The 16,607-nt window shown below is 50.5% G+C and overlaps 7 protein-coding genes across 7 annotated transcripts; 5 read left to right on the plus strand and 2 right to left on the minus strand.

The window, feature by feature from the left end:
• Positions 1 to 1,190: 1,190 nt before the first annotated feature.
• Positions 1,191 to 2,096, plus strand: BO94DRAFT_599582 (uncharacterized protein; the record flags this gene model as incomplete). The annotated part of the gene is made up of 1 exon (XM_025616327.1): positions 1,191 to 2,096. The coding sequence occupies one exon, from the start codon at positions 1,191 to 1,193 to the stop codon at positions 2,094 to 2,096; it is 906 nt and encodes a 301-aa protein (XP_025465893.1).
• A 790-nt stretch (positions 2,097 to 2,886) lies between these two features.
• BO94DRAFT_587014 (uncharacterized protein) lies at positions 2,887 to 3,190 on the plus strand (the record flags this gene model as incomplete). The annotated part of the gene is made up of 2 exons (XM_025615797.1): positions 2,887 to 3,097; positions 3,153 to 3,190. 2 exons carry the CDS (start codon positions 2,887 to 2,889, stop codon positions 3,188 to 3,190), a joined length of 249 nt encoding a protein of 82 aa, XP_025465894.1.
• Positions 3,191 to 5,682: 2,492 nt separating this feature from the next.
• Positions 5,683 to 6,920, plus strand: BO94DRAFT_536589 (prefoldin subunit 5). Its single transcript, XM_025612046.1, is given in 6 exon segments — positions 5,683 to 5,703; positions 5,714 to 5,716; positions 5,812 to 5,874; positions 5,959 to 6,245; positions 6,366 to 6,483; positions 6,543 to 6,920. The coding sequence occupies 4 exon segments, from the start codon at positions 5,829 to 5,831 to the stop codon at positions 6,608 to 6,610; spliced, it is 519 nt and encodes a 172-aa protein (XP_025465895.1). The 5' UTR covers positions 5,683 to 5,703; positions 5,714 to 5,716; positions 5,812 to 5,828; the 3' UTR covers positions 6,611 to 6,920.
• A 24-nt stretch (positions 6,921 to 6,944) lies between these two features.
• On the minus strand, positions 6,945 to 9,674 carry BO94DRAFT_625498 (uncharacterized protein; the record flags this gene model as incomplete). Its single annotated transcript, XM_025617290.1, has 9 exons — positions 6,945 to 7,599; positions 7,653 to 7,943; positions 8,001 to 8,584; positions 8,652 to 8,876; positions 8,921 to 9,050; positions 9,104 to 9,146; positions 9,201 to 9,521; positions 9,601 to 9,623; positions 9,670 to 9,674. The coding sequence occupies 9 exons, from the start codon at positions 9,672 to 9,674 to the stop codon at positions 6,945 to 6,947; spliced, it is 2,277 nt and encodes a 758-aa protein (XP_025465896.1).
• Positions 9,675 to 10,741: 1,067 nt separating this feature from the next.
• Positions 10,742 to 13,540, plus strand: BO94DRAFT_536592 (origin recognition complex subunit 1). Its single transcript, XM_025612047.1, has 3 exons — positions 10,742 to 11,600; positions 11,654 to 11,778; positions 11,830 to 13,540. Exons 1-3 carry the CDS (start codon positions 10,803 to 10,805, stop codon positions 13,307 to 13,309), a joined length of 2,403 nt encoding a protein of 800 aa, XP_025465897.1. The 5' UTR covers positions 10,742 to 10,802; the 3' UTR covers positions 13,310 to 13,540.
• BO94DRAFT_536593 (WD40 repeat domain-containing protein) lies at positions 13,386 to 15,241 on the minus strand. The gene has a single exon (XM_025612048.1). The coding sequence runs from the start codon at positions 15,043 to 15,045 to the stop codon at positions 13,681 to 13,683; it is 1,365 nt and encodes a 454-aa protein (XP_025465898.1). The 5' UTR covers positions 15,046 to 15,241; the 3' UTR covers positions 13,386 to 13,680.
• A 189-nt stretch (positions 15,242 to 15,430) lies between these two features.
• Positions 15,431 to 16,590, plus strand: BO94DRAFT_519692 (ankyrin repeat domain-containing protein; the record flags this gene model as incomplete). The annotated part of the gene is made up of 6 exons (XM_025610084.1): positions 15,431 to 15,488; positions 15,542 to 15,567; positions 15,655 to 15,783; positions 15,851 to 15,973; positions 16,026 to 16,355; positions 16,404 to 16,590. The coding sequence occupies 6 exons, from the start codon at positions 15,431 to 15,433 to the stop codon at positions 16,452 to 16,454; spliced, it is 717 nt and encodes a 238-aa protein (XP_025465899.1). The 3' UTR covers positions 16,455 to 16,590.
• Positions 16,591 to 16,607: the final 17 nt, after the last annotated feature.

Consider the following 16,607-nt stretch of genomic DNA (forward strand, 5'->3'; position numbering starts at 1 on the left):
GTCCCGAGGGATTGTTTCCAATACTCTCTTCGCAGTCCTCTGCGATCGCGACACTGTCAACAGCAACATCCAAGGCCTCTGCAATCTCCATTGCGTGATGCTTAATCTCATTTGAAGCTCTTTATGCACTTGTTGAGCCCATTGAGGCTATCTTCCTTGGTTTCTTGCCCATAATCGTCAATGGCGTAAGGGTTACGGCGTCCCTTTAGAAAGGATAGGTCAGCGAAGAAAAAAAATACCACTGAATACTCATTCGGGATGCGGGAAATCATTACATTTTCGATATGAAACATGGCGGGACAGAAGTATCTCAAATCATCATCAAACTGAACCGCAGCACTTTGGAGCGCAAACTTCATTAGAAGCAAGGGCTTGTTTTGGGGTCGGGCACATGTTGAAGCTCCCGGCTGGGTCACTGTCGTTCGACTTCAACTATAGCGAGACAAATCCCATAGGGTGGATGGTTGAGGTAGCCATGATGGTTCACCCTGCGAGATATCAATCGAGTGTAGGTTGCTAAGGGTGTAGAAGCGGTTAGTCTTGTTGAGTATATAACCTAGGTTGAGCATTTGAGCGTTACTCACCGTGGTTGCTGACTCCGGGCGGAGCTGAGATTTCAATAATGTCGCAGAAGCCGCTGGGGTATCCTTTCCTCGTAATCAAAGAAGTGGATAGGAGTGCGGAGTGTCTCGGTTAGATATTGGTAGATATCCTTGTTGGCTGTGATCTGTGACGAGGGGGGCATGAAACTATGGAAATCAGCGGGTTGTCTGAGAGGGAGGTGAAGAATTGACTTAGACTACATGAAGGCCGGGATTTGTGAGAAACTGGCCTTGTTTGTCAGTATGCTAGCTAACCTTAGTCCTTTTCTACGGAAATCTTCTCTACGGTGTTTCCATACTGCTATACTGGACCCGTCATTCAAATCACTTCCAACGACACCGCATTGTTACTGCGGTATTTGACCCTGTTTAATCGGCGTCCCCCGAGCTACTAGGTTTCTTCAATTATTAAATAACGGCAGAATGCTATACCTGGCGTTTACCACCCAACCATTGGTTTTTCTGTCATCGAGGCTATCTAGACTTCCTACCAACAGATACCAGTCCAAACTCTTCAATGCATCAAAAGCAACCCCGAAGATGAATAATCTTCATCTCTGTGAGCCCATCCCAACCAGCACACACAGGATGTACGAGTCCCTCAGCCCCTATGTCTCCGACCGAACCCCTACCCTGGTCTCAAGCCGCATTTGGCCCCGTATAATAGTCCGCGGACACCAGGACGTCCTTATATGTGGCGCCAATAACGAGGATACGTCGTTCGATAGGCAACGGACAACCGCGAAAATGATTGATAGTGAGACTCTGGAGATATGCTGCTTTCCTGGGAAGGATCATGTACACCATTATGCGCTTCTGATAGCATACCATCTTGCCCTTAACGATATACAACAATCCTCTGTGATCGAATGCAATTTACCTACCAAAGTTGATACCATGGGTGTAATCGAGCAGTCGAATCTTCGATCAATGGGAAAGGTTGATACGGTTGTGCTGGGGTGTGTTGAAGACCTGGTGGTGCCTACAGATGAACAAGATCAATGGGAAACAGGGACCAGCACTGCCAATCGACTCTTTGCCTGGAAGTTGTTTCGTCGGAGAGAAGGAGGGGTTGTGTCATTCCTTACATGTCTGTTTCGCCCTTGGGGTGATATCTTGGACACTGTGGTTCGTGCTCTACGACACCTGAACGATGTTTCCTGTGTTCTCTACACAGGCAAGGCCGGTTCTCTACGACCAGATGATATTCCAAATGACATGTTAGTGACGGGTGATATCAGCTATGTGGCTGGAAAGCGAGTAACCTGGGATAATGTCCTCGAACCTGCGATATCAGCAGCCAGAACTTCGAAGGTATGTCGTGGGATAAATGTGACGGTTATGAGTCCCCTGGTAGAGACTGACGCCTGGCTCAATGAGTGGAATGGGAGAGCGGATTGGGTTGACTGTGAGGTTGGACACGCTGCGGAGGCTTGTCATGTAAGTCAAATGAGATTCGGCTACTTGAATCTGATCTCAGATAATGTGGCATGATATTATCCCCAAAATCTTGCAACAGAACATCAGCCTGCTGAAAGGCTAGCCCGGAGGAAGGCGTTTGGCCAGATGCGGGAGATCCTAAGGTTGTATCTGAATCTGGTTGATCTGGGACTAGGTCCTGGATGAGGTTGACATGTATGTACTCGAGGCATTCACATTCATGCATCTTTCATTGTTGATTGATGGAGAACAGAGTTAATGTAGTCCTAAATACGTAACTTTAACATTGATAAATCCATCTAATGACAATAAGAGCTACTTCCATGAGCATGCCTTGTAATTAAATCCCAAGTAAGATATCGATGTGTTAATCACCAAATTTACGCCTTGACAATTCATCAGAAAGAAATGCGTTGTCCTGGTGACCTGATCTTTGTAGGAGTCCTACATGCAAAATACAGGAATTCTACGAGATATACACATATTCACTAATCCACAGACGACATTTTATACAAGCCATAATGCACCATGTCATCACAATATCAGATCAATCGAAGCGATTCTATCATCCGTAGGAAGATTCCGATATGTTGACAATGGGCAGAGGCAGTGCAAGGCTCAACTGCCTGGTTGACTGGCATTCACCAGTCTACAGGGCACCTCAAGAGGAGTTCTCCTTCACAAATCACTCGGGCTCACGACCATCCATTGCATAAATAAGTAGCCAACGCCCTTAGCGGCCCAACTCCTCTATTGATCTTGATATCCACAAACCTGCATTATCTCTCCAGACACCCTTCAAAACACTACTACAACTTGACACGCTACTCAAAATACCAGAACCATGTGGTCCAAGGACGAGTTTACAGATCCTCCCACGAAGAAAACCCTAGACAATGGTCTGATTGTCTCCACTGGATATGACAAAGATGATGGCTATGATTTCTTCCAGGCGATCGTGATGGATCACAAGGGACGCAAGATCGAAAGCTTTCACGGACATGATTATAATGTCGTTTATGAGGATTTGGTGGCTTACCTGGAAAACTATAAACGTGAGTTTCCATGACCTTTGATATATATACCATGTCGGAATCTAACAGGAAATAGCACCATCGAGTCGGAACTTTTTGGGGAAATTCTTCTGAATATGGGAACGTATCTGCGCATGGGGGTTCCTGGTAGTCGGGGGCAGGTTGGCAAGATGGAATCTCGGGTCGTCTGTGGTTGCTGAATCGTTGCTTTGAATCTTTGATGGGGTTTCTCATCATCTAATGATCTCGGGTTATTTACTGCAAATGAATGAAAATTACATACGCACTCAATCCGTACTATGATAGTGTTTTGTCCTGTATAGCTAGGATCATGTAGCTTCATCTCTTCATCCTTTCTCTGTTGATTCAGGTGTAGACTGGCTAAGTGAAAAAATAGTATAATTCAACTGGTAGATATACAAGAGAAAACCCAAATACCCAAATACCCAAAAGCCAAAAGCGCAACCCGCTAAGAGTAGCTGTAGAATATAAACAGAATAGCTTCATTTTCCCCCTATTTATCCCCCCAAGCCCCACACCACCGAACCGCCCAATAATTAATCCTAAAATTCACCCCATGTCCCCCATGGTACATCAACAGAAACGCATTCAAATCTTCCTCGGTGTCCTCCACCGAGTTCCCATCGATCCTCTGAATCAACTGTCGTCTGTGATTCCGGACCCTGGCTGTGTATCGCTCGCGGCCGTTGGGATGATGTCTATAGAACCGGATATTTAGATGGTGGGTTTGCACTTGGCGGAGGGCTTCGTCGCTGAGGTGGTATTCGACGTTTTCCCAGTCTTCTTTGGTGGAGGAGTGGGAGGGGGGGCTGGGATGGCGGAACATGGTACTGGGTGGGTGGGTGAGAATCTATGTGATGGGTGAGTTTGAGGTGGGGGTGGGTGTGGGGGTGCAGTATCCTGCTTGGAGTGGGGGAGGTTATTTATGGGTTGTGTTCTGGGGATAGATCGGTGCATTGCGTATGGGTTCGGGGTTTGTCTATGGAGATTCTGGGTAGATTGGTGTGATGGGTTGGTGTTGGTTGAAGGGGTTAGATAGGTATCTGTAATAAGGGTGGAATTTGTCTTGGGATGGAGTGGATTTGATGAAGGTATAGTTTGGTTGGAGTATATTTGTTGGAAAGTTAAGGGTTGGCTTCATGTGGATAATGAATGTTTCATTATTGGTATGGGTGTTTGCCTTGTATTCCAGCAGTACATACTCCTGGCAGAGTGAGAAGAAGAGATCCCCTTGGGAAGGCACAGCCTGGCTCAGCGAGTGGCGTGGTGAGGCATCAGTATATATTTGGTTATATGGGCCATGGGATAGGAAATCACCTAAATCGTCTCTTAAAGTTTTCATTGTTGTAGAAGCCTTGTTGTATCTTCCTCTGTTCATCCGGCATCCTCCAACACAGCCACCCTGGACTCGACCACATATACGAGATCAGATTCCAGAGAAAGGTAGTGAGACCGGCAATAATAATACTCGCTTCCATATTAATGATGATTGCTCGCAGGAAATAAAAGAGAACCCTACAAAACCATTCATAGGGATCAAGCGACAAAAGGAACCCGTAACTACAAGGCATTCTCCATGATGTCTCAAAGAAGCGAACACCTCTCTTTATCAAACCAATACAGCTTCTTTCAATCGCAAGAATTACTTTTGAAATAAATATCGGAGTCTCTAGTCAATCATGGTATCTCATTCAGAGTCACTCACTGTTACTAATATCTACAATCTCATTTCCCTACCAAAGGTACTCACCTCCTACCACTCACTGCTATCTACAACATAACCATACATCCGTAACCCAGAGCTTCCTAAACCCAAATGTCCTGCCCCAGTTGTCCCAACCTGATCACCGAATTTCGACCCCAATATACCCTGTCCTGTGAAGCGCAGATCAAAGTCGAACAACATAATCTATCGATCAGATTTTATGGCAGAGAATGGAACTCTCGGTGTGTTGGAATCGTCACTAAAGACGATGATAGTGAAGCCTTTTCCGACTGTGGGGATAATTTCCAGGTACTCATGGAAAAGCTGGACAAGCGGTTGAGTAGATATACGGGCAAGAGATAACCAACCCCCTGATATAACAAGCACGATGGGCTAACTGAAAATATGGACAGTCAACGCGTTTATGGGAAGCTGTCGGTGCTGGATAAATGAGAAAGTAAGTATCTGTCACCATGGGTGAGGAGGACAGATGTTGTTTCTGATTCGGATTCTTTTTCGGGTTGTGGTTTGTTAGTCTTGGGAGTATGGGAGTGGTAGCCTGTTATGGGGTTTGGTTGTTAGAAATGCCTGAGGTTATATATATACCATTGAGACCCTACATTTGTAGAGTGTGACTTTAATTAGAATAAGAACTAGTTGCTTAAATCCTCCAGTTTATAAGTATGCAACCCTACAAATATTTATGCACACATCTTAGTCACCCATCCATCCACCTCAACACGTAGTTAACATGCACAACACAAATACAAGCACAACGCGCTGACTAACCCCTACACAAAATTATGCCCCTCTAGCACCACCACCCCACCGTCCCAGGGCGGCCTCAAAGCTCAAAGCCGCATCTCCATCTCCATCTCCATCCCCAACCAACAACAACAAGGTAAATCCCAAACCACCCACCACCCACCACTCCACTCATTCCCCCTCCCCTTCACACCACAATCCCAATCCCAACGCCCCCAATCCACTAATCCAAACCAACCTAGAACCCCCCCAAAAACCAAAATGCCACCCCCGAATACCCCCGCATCCGACCCCCCTCCGGGCTCAGGTACGTTAAACCCCCAGCCAGCCCTGATCCCCGACATTATACACCCCTCTTATTCAAAACACCCAACTAACCTCACCCACCCAGTAAACATCAACTCGCTCTCCGTGCCGCAACTCCGCGCCCTGCAAACCCGTCTTTCGTCCGAACTCGAACACCTGACGACCTCCCACGCCAAACTGCGCGCCGCGCAGCTCAAATTCAAAGATTGCGTGCGGTCCATCAATGAGGGTGTGATTGGGTCCGCTAAGAAGGGCACAGATGGGAAAGAGGATATTCTGGTTCCGTTAACGAGCTCCCTGTATGTTCGGGGAAAGTTGGCGGATCGGGAGAAGGTGCTTGTTGATGTGGGAACGGGGTTCTATGTTGAGAAGGTGAGGATTGTTCTGCTCTTTGATATTGTGGGCTGTGGATGAGGGAAGGGATGGATGGATGGATGGATGGATGGATGGATGGATGAATGAATGCTAATGGGGGATTTTGACGACGAGCAGACTGCGCCCAAGGCTATCGAGTTCTACGAGGATAAGGTGAAGAGTCTGGAGACCAATCTCACCGAGTTGGAGAAGATCGTACAGACCAAGAGTGGCCAGCAGAGGCTCTTTGAAGATGGTATGTACTTGGAATGATTTTGCTTGCTATTCGATTCTGCGGTCACTAACTATCACTAGCTCTAAGACAGAAATTGCTGGCGGAAGGCGCCGCGTCTTCTGCTACGGCTTCCGCGGGTGCTGGTTGAGCGGTTTCGAGACGCATACTGGGAGATCGCGTGGTTGTATGCAATGGAAGCATAGTCGAATTGAGATACGACGGGAAGCTGTTGCATACCCATTGTGAAGAAACATTGGAACCGACTTGTCTAATCTAGGGCTAGCCGCAGGTCGCAAGGACAGGCCCGATCAAAGCACGCCCAGGTTTCATTCTAGAAATCTACTCTGCATCTGGCGCTTTCAGATACACATGAACTTGCCTGGACAGTGTGGAAACGGTAATTAAGCTGGCAATTTGCGGCAATCTGAAACTGAAAAAAAAAGACTACAAAGAAAAAGAACCCCGTAGACTTCGGGCGTTGCTTAGAACAGAGTCCCAAGGTCTGCGTTGAGCAGCCCGCCGAGATCGGTTGTGCCGATCACCGGCGACGATTCGCTCGATGAGCCCTGGCCGGTCGTCGGCTTCTTGCCTCCAGACACCCGGCCAGGGCCCATCAGCTCCGCAACTTGCTTCACCTTGCGGACAAGCCCCCAGAACCCTTTGCACTTCTCTCCGCCACCCGCCGGTCTCCCGGATGGGAAGAATGTGTTCGTTTTTGGGTGATACTTCACCGTCTGCCCAATGGGCAGGTTGGCGTGCTCACCCAAAAGGTTATCCCAACGAGGGTCGAACAACGATGCTCCCCAAGATGTATTAGGAACCGGAGCAAATGGGCCCATGTAGGTTGAAAGCACGCCCGGGGCTGCCGGCAAGTTGGCGCGGCAGTATTCATCGTAGCGAGCAATCTCCAGGATACAATTTGTACCTTTGAGCTGATAGCGAATGGCGGTTTTCTCGATGAATCGGGCCACTGGCGCGGAGGCAGAAAATAATACCTTCCTCTCCGGTGTGGCCGAAATATCGTCCATGTTAGCCGTTCGTTGGAACTTGATGGTATGGGAAAAGTCCCTCAAGGCAGCATCAATGGAGGAAGCTTCGTAGAACTCGAGGGACTTTAGCTCGAGCTGCCAGTCAGACCTATCCAAGTTGGTCAGAGACATACAGTAGTACGTGGCTGAGAGCAGACTTACCTTTCGAAGTCAATAACACCTATCTGCAGCGGTGGACGCTTGTCGCTGGATTGGCCTCCTTGACGGGCCTTGAGCCATCGTCGTTGTGTGATTTCGTAGTCAGTCGCGCCAGCACTTCTAGTAAACTCTGCCTCCAGTCGAAGCATAGAATTATTGATGCCCATGAACTCGAAGTTCACCGAAAATGCAGGCTCAGGGGACTCCAGCGACATAGATGGGTTATTGTACGGCTGAAGGAGTGTGATGGCCTTATAACATCTCGCAAGGAGCTCGTCCTTATGAATCTTTAGACTGTAGGTTTGATAGAACATTAGCAAAATTGCCACAAGGAAAACGAGATGAACTTACCCTGGCACCAGGCGCCCCTTTGTCTGCTCATGCAATAGCATCTCTCGAAACTCCTCGAAGCCATAGGCCCGTTTATCGTCTGCTGGAACGCGGTACTCATCAAGCACGAACGAACCGAGATTGACGCGCATACGCAGATGGCCACGTATGGCGACCACGCTCTTAAGACATCTCTCAACCGCGCTCAGGATTCGGGCATCATTCTTCGACTCAATCAAATTCGCGAGATTGTGCCACTTCTCCGCCTCGGATCCAATGAGTGAAGTTCCACAAAGCAGCGCCTTCGCGAAGAGTGTATCTTTCTTGACGACGATCTTACTCTTCATAGCAGTCGGCGGCTCGACAATGTAGAGCTTCGCTTTCACATTAGAGTTTGCAACAACCTCGGTCCACTTCGTTCTAAGACAACGGACGATCTGTTTCATGGTCTCCAGATCATGCCCTAAAGCACAAATGTGATCTGGCAGATCCTTGGGAACGAACACATAGCAGTTGAACTTGGCTCGTATGTAGTCAAGGGCCTCGAGTTCCGGACCAAGAGAATCATTGATCGAAGGACCATCTTTGGGCCACAGGAAGAGCATCTATCGATAAAACCCTGTTAGAAATTCTCATAAGATGTGAAAGGGCAAGCATTGTGTTGTTACTCACCTGCTCCGGGAATACTGAGAAGGAATCGGGTGCCTTTCGTAATGCCTGACAGACGGCATCGTGTCTTTCCATGAGCTCAATCCCTACCTCCTTATTGACCATATGTGCCCTGATCTTGCTCCACTCCAGCTTCTTCTTGTGATAGTAATTGCATTTTGTAATTATGCTTTGAATGATGTCCTTTGCTGCCAAAACCTGTGACGACTCGCCCCATAGGTGGATGACCTATCCCAATTAGTACGACCTTTAGTATGGAATAGAGAGCTTACACTATCGGTGTACAAAGGCGGCTTGATGAAAGCCCCAGTTCGCCGGCAGATCTCTTTGAAGACTTCGTGGCGGCCTTGTAGCGCCGGAGGTTTTCTGATAGAATCGGTAGACCTTGCCACGCCGAAAAACCTGTTGTAGCGTTAGTGTATTGTCCGATTATTAGCGGTTGGGATCATGCATACTCATTCTTGAACGTTCCAAAAGGCGCGGGTAGCTTGATAAGATCTGCGTCGTTTCAGACCGTGAGCCTTGGAAAAGAGGCGTGTGTTTTGATCTTACCTGTAGGTTCAAATCCACCTCTCCATTTGGACTTGGAAGGGGAGTCCTTGAAAAGGTTCGGCTGGGGAGAGGCTGTGTGCGAGTAACCGATTTTACCACGGAAGCTCCCGCGTGCTCTTAGCAGCCTTGTTGTGCCCCTAAAGCGACCTGGGGTGCTGGGGCTGGTTCCTCTAGTCGCTGGGGCAGTAGGGATTGGTTGTCTCAAAGGCTGGTTCTGGGAAAGATGCTTGGGAGCCGACTCATGGTTTTGAGAAGCTCCGGTCTCAAACTTTCCTCGGGGGGATGTCGAACCACGTTTTCCATATCCGGGTAGCTTCCATTCTAGAAAACCCCAGGAGTTAGCTATTTAACTGGAACACACCTTGATACGTAGACGAATGTGCTGAAGAAGGAGACTTACCTTGAGCTCCAGAGGACTCAAAGCTATCAGATGTCAGTGGCATGTATCAACGGGGGCTTGCAGACCTACTCCATCCGCCTGTTTGTGACCATCATGATCACAGTCTGATGATGATAAACCAGTTCTCTGGAATAAATTGATTGGAAGGGGTTCGTCAAAGGACGAGGACTGATGATTAAATGAGAGCAAGATGAGAAAGGAGTCAGATGAGAAAGGAGTCAGATGAGAAAGAAGTTAGAGGAGAAAGAAGTTAGAGGAGAAATGAGTCAGATGAGAAAGAAGTCAGATGAGAAAGAAGTCAGAGGACAAAAAAGTCAGAGAAGAAGGAAGCTAGGATGAAAAGAAAAGAAGAGGGCAGGGATGGGGTCTGGGGTAAATAAATGAGGGGAAGGTTCAAAGGTGAAGAGTGTTGGACTGCGGCCATTGCCTAAGAAACTACCAACTTCACTGACCACTGACCAGGTGAAAACCACCCAGCAATCGGTTTGTTCCTATTGAATACCAGTTTGCATCTGAGTTAATCACCATCCGTGTCAGCGGTTAATGCCAGTATCTGCCCACATAAATGCATTCACAGCTGGGACCTGTCAAATAGGAGCAGAGTACTTGAGGAGATAGAGGTAATTAACTCTCTGTTTTTATTCAAAAAACCCGGGTGCAGTAGTCTACCAGTGAACGACATGAGGGATTACCGGTGTATTCTGTATCAGTCAGTGAACAACATGGGTGGACAGGTACCAGAGTCTTTTAGAATATTGATAAGACGCCATAGCTCCGGCTTCTAGCAGTGAATGGACAACAATTCTACAATCAAAGGTGAACCCGAGCTACATGAATTTGGAGCCAGTGACTGCGTGACAGCAAAGGGGGCATGACTTTTGGCAGGTTTCACCACGAAACCTAATCCGTTGGTCAGTTGGGGGGTGGTAAAGTCTGTATAGTCCGTCATATAGTACCTTACGGAGTAGCACCACCGAAAGGTCCCCGTTTGCCATACGGCAGCTACTGGACCAGGTCCGCTGTGATTGGCCAAGGGGGCACCCGGTTACCCAAAGCGGACAACGCGCGAGCGGGCGCGCCTTTCCCTCTTTCGTCTTTTCCGTCGCCGGTCCAACAACTATTATTGATGTTCCCATAATCAAGCAAGCAAGCACTGCCGTCGCTGCCAACTTTCACTCTTAGTCATTGGGCTCTGCAGGACAATGGCTTCGGACTCTGCCGACGAGACAGACAGATCGCGATCCCGCAAGTCAAGTGTCCGCAAGCGTGCTCAGCTATGGATGACCAAGGGCGGGCTTGTTCGTGACGACTCCGACGACGAACTCGGCGAGGAAGATCATCCGTGGGAATGGATCTATGACCTAGACGATGAGAATGAAGAGCAGGCGACTGCCGATGGCCTTGAAGACACCCCGAAATCGAGCCGGAGACGCTCTTCCCGCCCCAATACCAAACGCCGCCGGACGATCATCGGAGCTCGCATGGGCTCGTTCGAATGCGCCTTGGGCCAGGTTGTACTTCTGAAATCCCCAGAGTCTGGGAAGGACTGGATTGGGATCATCACGGAATTCGTCGAAGAGGAGGATGAGGATGCTGAAGGCGAAGTTCTCAAGTTGGCAAACATCATGTGGTTTGCTTCTCCGGATGAGTTTATGTCGACAAGGAACAAAAGACGAGCTGACGCCTTGCCCAACGAGCAATACCTGACGGCAGATTTCAACGTCAATCCCCTTACGTCGATCAATGGCAAAGCTACGGTAATGTCCAAGGACGCATTCTACGCCAAGTATCCCGGCGGTAATCCTCCGAAGGGAAAGGACGCTCTAGCCGAATTCAACAAGTGTATTGTTTGTCGAAGAGGTGTGAACCAGGTGCAGGGCCGATACACAGACGAGTTTGTCTGGGAGGATGTATATCATGAAGATAGGATATTTGAACTTATCACTATGATCAAGGAGGGCTTGAAAGTAGCCAAGAAGCGCAAGCAAGTCGACAACGACGTGCGTCACGTTCTCGGCCATTTTGGGACTCACAATGCTGACATATAATCTAGTATGTTGACACGAAGGAGGAAGATGACTTTGTCCCCACCACTCCTAGAAAGAGGCAAAAAGTGGCTACAAATGCCACTCCTCAATCTCGGCGTCAAAAGAGCTTTACCACCCCAGCTCATAAGAGGTAGGCAAAACAAACCTGGCTAACGACGAATGGACTAACATATCCCAACAGAATTGTTGTCAAGAAGCCACTCGAATTTACCCCCCTTGGCACTCGTGTTCTTTCACCATCGCATTTCGCCTCTCCATATCGTCAGGCGCGCACCCTTCTGCACGTTTCCACCGTGCCTACATCGCTTCCATGCCGGAAGACAGAGTTCGAGACGGTCTACAGCCACCTCAGCGCCGCTATCATGGAAGGAACGGGGGCCTGTATCTATATATCAGGAACGCCGGGCACGGGAAAGACGGCCACGGTCCGCGAGGTCGTCGCACAGTTGAACTCGGCTGTGCTGGCGGAGGAGATGGATGACTTCATATTCGTCGAGATCAACGGCATGAAGGTCACTGATCCCCACCAATCTTACTCATTGCTTTGGGAAGCACTCAAGGGAGACCGGGTATCGCCCTCGCATGCTCTAGACCTCCTTGAACGGGAGTTCTCACATCCGTCCCCACGACGAGTGTCCTGTGTTGTCCTGATGGACGAGCTCGATCAGCTAGTCACGAAGAACCAGTCGGTGATGTACAACTTCTTCAACTGGCCTGCCCTCCGTCACTCGCGTCTTATCGTCTTGGCTGTCGCAAACACCATGGATCTCCCAGAACGTACGCTCAGCAACAAAATCTCCAGTCGTCTGGGTCTCACCCGTATCACCTTCCCCGGATACAAACACACCGATTTGATGGAAATCATCAGCACTCGCTTAGCGAATGTACCGGGGAACATCGTTGACGCGGACGCCATTCAATTCGCCAGTCGTAAGGTAGCTGCCGTGAGTGGTGACGCCCGACGTGCCTTGGACATCTGCCGGCGTGCCGTCGAAATTGCCGAACAAGACAGCGAGGCAGCAGTCAAGGACCTGGATGCCGATAGAATTGATGCAGATGACACCGAATCCCTACCTCCCACCCCGAGTAAAACGCCTGCCCGCAGGGAACGGGCCCTCAAGCAATCATCCCAACTATCTCCTCAAAAGAAACCGCCCACGAAACCGCATAGCGTTGGCCGAGTTACCATCGCTACCATCAAGCAGGCCATTCACGAAGCAACATCTACTCCGCTACAACAATCTCTCCGTTGCCTACCCCTTGCGGCCAAGCTCTTCCTCGCCGCCATGCTAGCCCGCGTTCGACGCACCGGTATATCCGAATCGACATTCGGCGACGTCATCGACGAAGCCAAGCGAATTGCAGACGCCGCCGTAGCCGTCGCCGGAGCAGCAGGAGCTGGCATTAGAGAGTTCCTGCTAGGCGGAGGCAACAGTGCTCGCGTGCGAGCCCTAGGATACGCTGCCATGGAACTGACGAGCTCGGGCGTCCTCGCCCTAGAATACGGAGCCGGCGCCAAGGGCCCGCTCGGGAGCGCCGCGATTCCGCACCGAGGCGAGCGCAGCGGTAAAGTGCGACTGCGCATCGCAGCAGAAGACGTCAAGATCGCCTTCCGCGAAGACGAGGAAGCAAAGGGTCTAGGACTGGGCATGGACCAATGATCTAAACTGACCGCCACTTATACCCAACTAAATAGAATCTGTACAACAACAATAATGATACCCAAGGGAATGTATTGAAGCCACAATCCCACACCAACCGATCGTCACACCTACAAGCAACTAACCAAGTGCCATGAGAACAGACACAAGTCTAAGCCCTAGCAAGAATTATGATACATTGATTCCTTTTATGAGCCCAAACAACCCCCCAATAACTAAACTAAACTAGTATACCATGATAATTCACTAACGCTGAACTCCAATGTGCATTGCATAGCATAAAAGAAAATAAAAGTCGGGGTATTTCAAAGTTACTTAAGAAGTATGATGGATAGACAACAGTAGCAGTAGCAGTGGTAAAACAAAACTACCTAATACCTCTGTCTCCCCAAGGTCGGGGCCCAAGTAACAGGGTGGGATTCCTCCGTTGCTTCGTCATCCGGTTTCCAGATCTTGATGGTCTTGTCTGCTTCACCGGTGATGAGACGTAGGCCGGTCCGATCGAATGTCGATGCCATGATACCTGCTTCGGCTTCCAGGGAGCCGGGCTGAGCGGTGGATTCGATGCTTTGGAATTGGTAGCCCGTTTTCCAGTCCCAGAAGCACATAGAGCCGTTGTCGCCGCCGGAGAAGAGGACGTTGTCTTCGTTGGCGGACAGGGTGTTGATGATGGCGTTTTGGCCATCGAAGTTCTGCATAAAGTCGCCCTCGGGGCATTTCCATTGCTTGATTGACCCTGTGCTGGCGGATGCAAAGGTGAATTCGCGCGGGTGGGTGGCGAGGGCCCGCACGCCCTTCTTGTGGTGGGTGAGCACGCCCATGGATTTTCCTGCAGCCAGATCCCATAGTCGGACAGTGGCGTCGAGGGATCCGGTAATGATCTGGGGGTCGGCTTCCTGGCATTTCACGTCGGCTACGGTGCCCTTGTGGCCGCTGAGAACGTGGACGTTGCTGCGGGTCCGCATGTCCCAGACGCGGGCTACTCCGTCGCGACCGCCGGTGACAAGAAGGTCGAGACGGGGGTGCAGATCGAGAGTGTACACGCCGCTGAGGTGGCCGTGGTAGTGACGGATGACCTTGTTGGTTTCCAGATCCCAGCACTTGACCATTTTGTCCTCGCCGCAGGAGAAGAGGTAGGGATGTCGGGGAGATACGGCCAGGCCGCGGACGGTCGAAATGTGACCCGTAAGAGTGAGACGAAGGGCACCCGTGGCGAGATTCCAGATCTTGATGGTTCGATCGCCCGCACCACTGGCAAACCACTCGTTGTTCGGCTCGACGGCCAAACTGCGCACCCAACCCAGGTGGCCGGAGATGACCCGCATGAGCTTCCATGGTGGGTGCCAGTCGGGTCTCTGCTGTTTTGTCGCCGAGGGACGTTGGATCAGACTCTTCGGCGCATTCTCACCGCCGACACCGCCGGCTGCCAGGCCGGGGGCTTTCTTGACCAGGGCCATAGACGCGCCGCTGCTGTCCGCGGCGGCGGTTTGGGGCTGCGGTTGGATCTTCGGGCGTTTGGCGCGTCCAGCGGCCACTGCTTTGGCTTGCTTTTCGGCGAGCGCTGGGGGGAGTTCCTTCACGTCGGCGTATTCTGCTTTGCGCCGGTAGGAGAGGCCGATGGAGCCATTGCCGGCAGAGGGGGTGACCATCAGGTAGTCGGGGCCAAAGATTTCGGTCGTCCGCTTTGCGGACAGGCGCACCGCTTCATCTGGGGTTGTAGAGGGGATGTCGTCCATGGTGGTGGGCGGGGGGGTTATTCCGACACTCGGTAGGTAGGTTGAGGTGCTTGGTGCGGAGACGTGTCGATGGCGCGTCCTGAGCCCCAGGCGCAGGGTGCAATGGTTCTTTAGTCGAGAATGGAGGTGCGACTCATGCGGGTTAATTAATGCACCAGAATGACGCGGAATGGGCGTCGTGGGTGTGGAATTGGAGATAATTGGAAGTGAGGGCGAAGATGGATGCAGCGCAAGGAAGCTCGACTTGATTTTCGGCGGGCGGCGAGCTCGCTGCTGCCTGAGGCTACAGGGCCGCAATCAGGTGTCGAGGCCAGGTCTCGACCCCTCCGCCAATCAACCCCGATTAGATGCGCAGTCGATAACAGGCAATTCTTCCACAGTCACCATGGATCCCACACACGAAGCCAAATTTCCTCTTCATGAGGCTGCCCGGGAAGGCAAAAGTGCGTATGCTCTTTCTAATACTTCTCGACTTTCTCTGACAGAAGGTATACAGCTCAAATCGCCGAATCTCTCCTCAGCGTGCGTGCTCCCGAGCTGCCCCGCATCATCATCAGAGCTCTATACAACCTCACTAGTAGCTCGATCTAGCTTGCTGATGAGACCTAGGCAAACCCCAAGCTCGCAAACATCAAGGATGATGATGAGCGTCTCCCCATTCATTGGGCGGTAGCATACAACCGCCTCCCGATCGTGGAGCTGCTGATATCCAACAAGTACTTTGATCCCGATGTCGAGGTTCGTCATTAGCATCAAACACCTTAACCTCCATGACCATCTCTGATTCCTCGTCAACCCTGTATAGGACGGCTCCGGCTGGACCCCACTTATGATCGCAGCCAGTTTGAAGAATGCCGAGGGTGATCCCATCATCGATCTACTTCTCAAGAAAGGCGCAGACGTAGGCACGAAGAGTGTCTCCGGTCAGGTATATAAACCCCTCCCAACCCTCGCCCTATTATCTAATCCATGTATGGCAGAATGCCCTCCACTTTGCAACCTCCAAAGCCAACCTCTCCACCGTCCGCACCCTCATCGCCAACAAGTGCAGCGCCAGAGTGAAGGATAAGCGCGGGCAGCTGCCTCTGCACCGGGCGGCGGCGATTGGATCTACGCCCATCATCAAAATCCTTCTGGAGGATGGGAAAAGCCCGGTGAATGCGACGGACATGGACGGGTTGACGGCTTTACATCATGCGGTGTCAGAGGGCCACGGTGATGCGGCGATTACATTGCTCAAGGCTGGTGCGGAGGCGGATAAGCGGGACTCGAATGGTGCCCTGGCTATTGATATGGCGCCGGATAATAAGGTCAGTCTTTATTGTCTTCAGTTGGGGTGCACGTGCTGACTGTGGTAGGTGCGGAGCTATATTCTGCAAACGGCCGAGAGGGAGGGAATTGAACTATAGAACTCTACGGCAGACGCAGTGGGGTTGGGGTTAAACAGCAAGGAATGGAGAATGTACAGGATACCCGGAGTCACCCAGGCTCGATGAATGACTGTTTCAATATCTGTTCTAGTAATTAACGGATTCATGACATCACTCTTGAAAGGCATGTCT

Source organism: Aspergillus sclerotioniger (assembly GCF_003184525.1).
Source record: "Aspergillus sclerotioniger CBS 115572 chromosome Unknown BO94scaffold_19, whole genome shotgun sequence".
NCBI classification, from domain to species: domain Eukaryota; kingdom Fungi; phylum Ascomycota; class Eurotiomycetes; order Eurotiales; family Aspergillaceae; genus Aspergillus; species Aspergillus sclerotioniger.